The following is a 5,564-nucleotide window of genomic DNA, read 5'->3' on the forward strand; positions in this document are numbered from 1 at the left end:
GATTTGCTTTAGAAGTCTCCGATGATTATATCAAGAAGGCATTAGGTAAAAGATGGAGAGACAACAAAAGCACTTTAAAGAAACAATATTTTAAGAAAGACATAAGCCTCGAGGAAAAGCGAGAAATGTTCCGCCAGAATCTTTGAGGTATCAATGGGAAGATGCGGTTAGATTTTGGAATTCAAAGAAAGAAGAGGTATTACGTATTTCCAAACTCTTATATATAGTGTTTACTATATACGTAATAATAATTTTATTATGTAGGACCGTGAGCGAGTTGGAACAAGCGGCGAGCAAAAACAAAATTCACGCTTTACGGCGAGGTCGAGAAGTTTTGCTTCAGTAATGAGGCCGAGGTATTATGAATTTATTACTTCTTTCAAATATTAATAACTTTCTATTATTAAATAATATTCTTACTACTATATTGTAGGAAGTCAAATCCGGACAAAAAGTTGGACGCCTTAAGCTTTTTGAGATTACGCATAGGAAGAAAGATGGATCTCCTATGACATCCGAAGCTGGAGAAATTATGGTATATTCACTTAATAATATTTGATTTATTCTAAATATTTATAATCTTTAATTATAATTGTTTAATTCAATTCATCATTAGTAGTTTTAAAAAATGTTAAGTTATGTTGCATTTCTTTTTATTATATATTTCGTTTCTAACTCTTTAATTGATTTTTTAGGAGAAACTAAAGGAGAAGAAGGCGGAATATGAAGCGATTGCTTTGAGTGATAGTTCATTAATCTTGAGAACATTGATAATGAATTATCCTTTGAAGTTTTGGGTCTGAAAGGTACGGTCAGTTCGATTTCAAGGATCAGTGTTACCTCGACCCAATATTTTGGATCCGGCTCAAAGAATACATGCCTTAGGAAGTCAAGCTCAAGTGAAGTTCGAGGTTAAAAGACCGAGATAGCTCGGATGCAAGCGAACACGGTTAAGCAAATTGCCGAGGTTCAACGAAAATATGAAGAACTCCAACAACAACTTAGAGCAGAGGCAGAGAGGGAGGCAGGGTGGCACTTAACGAGAGAGGCAGAGGCACGGCGATGGTAGCGAGATGGACAAAAGTATGATGACCTCCACTCTGACTTGACAAATGATGCATATGTTTCAACAATCTCAAAAGCGCGTCTTATACATTAGTTTTCTTATTGTAAGAATGTTTTTAAGTTTTGTCACGTTTAACATTATTGTAAAAATATTTTAAATTATACTTTATTATTAAGTATATCATATATCTTTAGTTAAATTTGAAGTATCATTTAGAATTAATATTTTTGGTTGTATTTTATGTTAAATTTTTGTTTTTGGTGCATTTTATATTATATTTGTTGTATTTGGTTGGATTTTAATGCGGGAAGGGCTGAATATTGGTGAAAAAATACTACAAATCTGCCAAATTTAGCGGCGTTTGTAAAAAAAGTGCCGCTAAAAGCCTTGACCTTTAGCGGCGCTTTTCCAGCAAACACCGCTAAAAGCCTTACGTTTAGCGGCGCTTTTCCCACAAACGCCGCTAAAAGCCTTGACCTTTAGCGGCGCTTATCCCACAAACGCCGCTAAAAGCCTTGACCTTTAGCGGCGCTTCTCCAACAAACGCCGCTAAAAGCCTTGACCTTTAGCGGCGCTTTCCAACAAACACCGCTAAAAGCCTTGACCTTTAGCGGTGCTTTTCCCACAAACGCCGCTAAAAGCCTTGACCTTTAGCGGCGTTTTTTCAATAAGCCACAAATTTTAATGGCGTTACATATAGCGGCGTTTTTTTGCGGCGTTTAGAAAGCGCCGCTAAAAGTTTTAGTGGCGCCTAAAAGCGCCGCTAAAGGCTAAAAAAAGCGCCGCTAAAAGTCTGTTTTCCTGTAGTGATTTTTGGGCCTAATATTTTTTCCCAAATCCTCCTAAATTTCGATCGACCCTTTGAGCTAAGCTACCATGAACAAGTCTAGCTCACTTACACTATAGATTAGTGTTAATTTCTTGACTATTTATATAAATTCTTTAAAATTTCTTCATTTAAATAAATTCATAAAGAAGACTTATGCTTTAAATTTATTTATATATAGTAATACATAAATTATATGAAAGAGAAACACTTATACTATAAATAAGTATCAATTTACTCATTATTTACATAGTTGTTGAAAGAGGGCTAAGTTATATATTATTTATATATATATTCGGTTTTTACATAAATAAATTAAAAAATTATATCTTGAAATAGATTGTCAGCTGGATTATTTACGAAAATGTTATATTTTTTTTTAGTCCCATCTATCTGACAGGCGCAACTCCTTTTTTTATATTAAAATATTTTTTATTTTTATTAAAAATATTTAAATTTATATACTGGTAAAAATACAAGTAAAAAATACTAAAGCAGTCACTTTGTCGGATAAGGCGAAACTAGTCGCTTGATGTAGGCGCAATGCTCCCCGCCTCGCTTTGCCCGCATAGTGTAAACCCCCTCACGCCGTCTGCTGCTGCATGTTGCTGCATGCTACTCAACAGTACATGTATGTGTTGTCCCTTCAATGGGAAAAAGATTGCAAATGGGGGACCTTATAAGCATTGTCCCCCAAACCAAACACCCACCTACTGGAAAAGAGAAAGAACAGAGAGAAAGGAGAAGAAAAAAAGAATAAGAAAGAAAAAAAAGGTAATGTATTATTTTAATAAATAATTTTGTTTGTAATTTAAAAGTTTAATTAAGATGTTGTTTAATTTTTTGTTATTAATTATTAATTATAAATTATTTATGTTTAGTGTTTATGGTTTTGGGTTAATATTTGGTATGAATGTAATTTTTTGTTTTTTTATAATTAATTTAAAATTAATTTGTTAGTAATTTGGGATTATGTTATAAATTTTTGTGTTTGTAATTATTTTAAAATTAATTTATTATTAATTTAGGATTATTGTATAAATTGTTGTGTTTAGTTTAATATTTGGTGAATTTTTAGTAATGTAAAATAATTTTGTTAAATATTTTGTTCGTAGTTTAGGAGAATGTTATAAATTTTTGTGTTTGTAATTATTTTAAAATTAATGCATGAACATATCATTGTCATTGAATTAAACTGTACTTTTTAGAGGCACCATTTATTAGGATTACCATGATTAGAGAAATTAATTATACAATAATGAAATGAATCATATGTTTGTGTCATTGTCTTTTATGACAAGGAAGTCTTCAAACATTCTTTCAATCTATATAAATTGTTAGTGTTTAGTTATGTGTTTTGTGATTTTTAGTACTATATTTTAAAAAATAATTTTATAGTTATTTTATTAGTAATTTATGATTAGGTTATATGAATTATTAGTGTTCAAAGATAGTGTTTTGTGATTTTTAATGTAATTTTTATATAATGTAATTTTATTTGATTTTTATTTATTTGACAATTTTATTGATTTATTAAAATGTTGATTAAATTTGTTGTTATATAATTTTATAGGTTGTTTGAAAGAAACTAGTCGGTATGTTTCTATTTCTATTTTTATTTTTTTAATTCATATGTTTTTATGTTTAGATAGTTTATAATAATTTTAATTATATTATTATTGTAATCTAACATAAAAATTTTCATTATAGGTAAATTATGGGAAATTATTAGATATTTATCGTGTTTCGTTTCTAAAATTTGAAATAATTTATTATATTTTTAAACAAATTAAATTAATTTATTTTTAAATTGTAGATTTGCAACAAATGGGTTCTTTGATTAATAATAATAATAATCACATATCAAGTACTATTAATGAGATGGTAATAAAATTTTATTTGATACTCATGTTATTTGCGGAATAAATTATATTGTATTAACTATTTTGCTAATTTAATAATGTCAGGGCCCGTATCGCATATTGAAGGGCCGTGTTAATAGTGTAGGGTTTCTGCCAGATGAACGCCTAATGTCATACTTGGAGTTAGCCAGGTTCGGATCAATGGCATTGATCCAAACTTTTGATCTGCGATACGACTTGATTTATGCTTTAGTCGAGCGATGGCATCCAGAGGCCCACACATTTCATTTGACGTGTGAGGAGTGCACCATTACTCTAGAGGATGTTGCACTACAGCTAGGGCTTACCATTGACGGGAATGCGGTCACAGGTATAAGTTCGATCTCTAAGTCGGCTGCCCTTTGCTATGAATTACTTGGACACTCGCCAAGTGAGGGAAAATTTTCCAATTTGATGTTTTCATGGCTAATGGCCAATTTAGAGTACTTGTTGAGTACTGCCAATGAATGGGAGGTGATGTAGGCCGTTCGAGCTTACATTATGCATCTTATAGGGGGTGTACTCATGCCGGATGCAAATGGCAGTACGGTCCACTTGATGTACTTACCCTTATTATCCAATTTGTATAACACCCGTTCATACAGTTGGGTGTCCACAGTGTTAGCTATGCTGTATCGCAAACTTTGTCGGACGATAGATCCTTCTGCAATAGACATAGGTGGATGCCTCATACTGCTGCAGTCATGGGCACTTTACCGGATGTCATTCTTGGCATCCATTAGTCACCAATCATATATATTTCCACTCATTAATAGGTGATGAAGTTTTACTCGTTATAACAATTAGTTGACTTTTTTTAGGATTATATTATTCTAACAATTTATTTTTGTAGATGGAGCACTAATCTGGGTATCAGGAGATTATACACGGTTTCGATATATCGTCTGATGATTGAGAATCATGCTGGAGAGAGGGTAAGTTTTTCCAATATAAACTTAATTTTATTATTTTATCTCACTCGACCCGCGTTAATAAAATAATGTTATTAACTGTGAAATTCATTTGAATGTCGTATTCTATTCTAGAAATTATGGCAGTTATTCCCTCATCTGCCCATATCCACTCAAACCTATAGTGCATTAGCGCACCCGTTATCAATTTTCAGATAGTGGAGTGGTATCATGGCGATCGAGTACACCGGCAGTTCGGTTGCATACAATATATCTTGGTACTGCCAGTACAATTGGGCGAGATCCATTGGATGAACAGGAGGGGGAAGTATGAGAATGATCGGGGAGAAGTGCATGAAGAATATATTACGATGTGGAACTACTGGATGAGGAGAGTACTTTAGATGGATCGTGCTTTGAATTTGCAGCCCTCGTTAGAGTACATACTAGTTCTGTAAGATAAGGAAACCATTTTTGTTTGGTGGGCGGTCGATAGTAGTTCTTCTGCATACTGCATGAATTGGGAAACCCTTTCCAGATCCACATCATGCACTAGAGACAGAGCCGGAGGCAGAGCCGGAACTACACTCTAGGGATAGTTCTTATCATCCAGATTTGGGGGGGCGATGACTATTTCCCAAGCTCGTCAGGCCACGGATATTATTTAAAGTTTGATATCTTTAGCCTACTCCCACTTCAGTTAAATTAGATTAACTGTAACAAATTGTAGACAAATTTTAGATTCAATCCTCTCAACATGTAATAAACAACATCTCAATTTCTATCCAATCGCGACCATTGTCTAATATGGTAGTTTCAGAGTAGGCATTTACTCCGATTATGACTGGCTAAACTGCATA

General features: G+C 33.0%; 1 protein-coding gene across 1 annotated transcript; it reads left to right on the plus strand.

Annotated features, from left to right (window-relative positions):
• Nucleotides 1-3,955: 3,955 nt before the first annotated feature.
• Nucleotides 3,956-4,536, plus strand: LOC108487673 (serine/threonine-protein phosphatase 7 long form homolog). Its single transcript, XM_017792046.1, has 2 exons — nt 3,956-4,267; nt 4,399-4,536. Exons 1-2 carry the CDS (start codon nt 3,956-3,958, stop codon nt 4,534-4,536), a joined length of 450 nt encoding a protein of 149 aa, XP_017647535.1.
• Nucleotides 4,537-5,564: the final 1,028 nt, after the last annotated feature.

Source organism: Gossypium arboreum, chromosome 10, assembly GCF_025698485.1.
Source record: "Gossypium arboreum isolate Shixiya-1 chromosome 10, ASM2569848v2, whole genome shotgun sequence".
NCBI classification, from domain to species: domain Eukaryota; kingdom Viridiplantae; phylum Streptophyta; class Magnoliopsida; order Malvales; family Malvaceae; genus Gossypium; species Gossypium arboreum.

Bases quoted from the DNA above. Each gene is read 5' to 3' on its own strand.
- LOC108487673 (XM_017792046.1), top strand. From the start codon at position 3,956: ATGGCATTGATCCAAACTTTTGATCTGCGATACGACTTGATTTATGCT. The intron at 4,268-4,398 runs GTGATGTAGGCC...CCGTTCATACAG, and splicing joins GTACTGCCAATGAATGGGAG to TTGGGTGTCCACAGTGTTAG.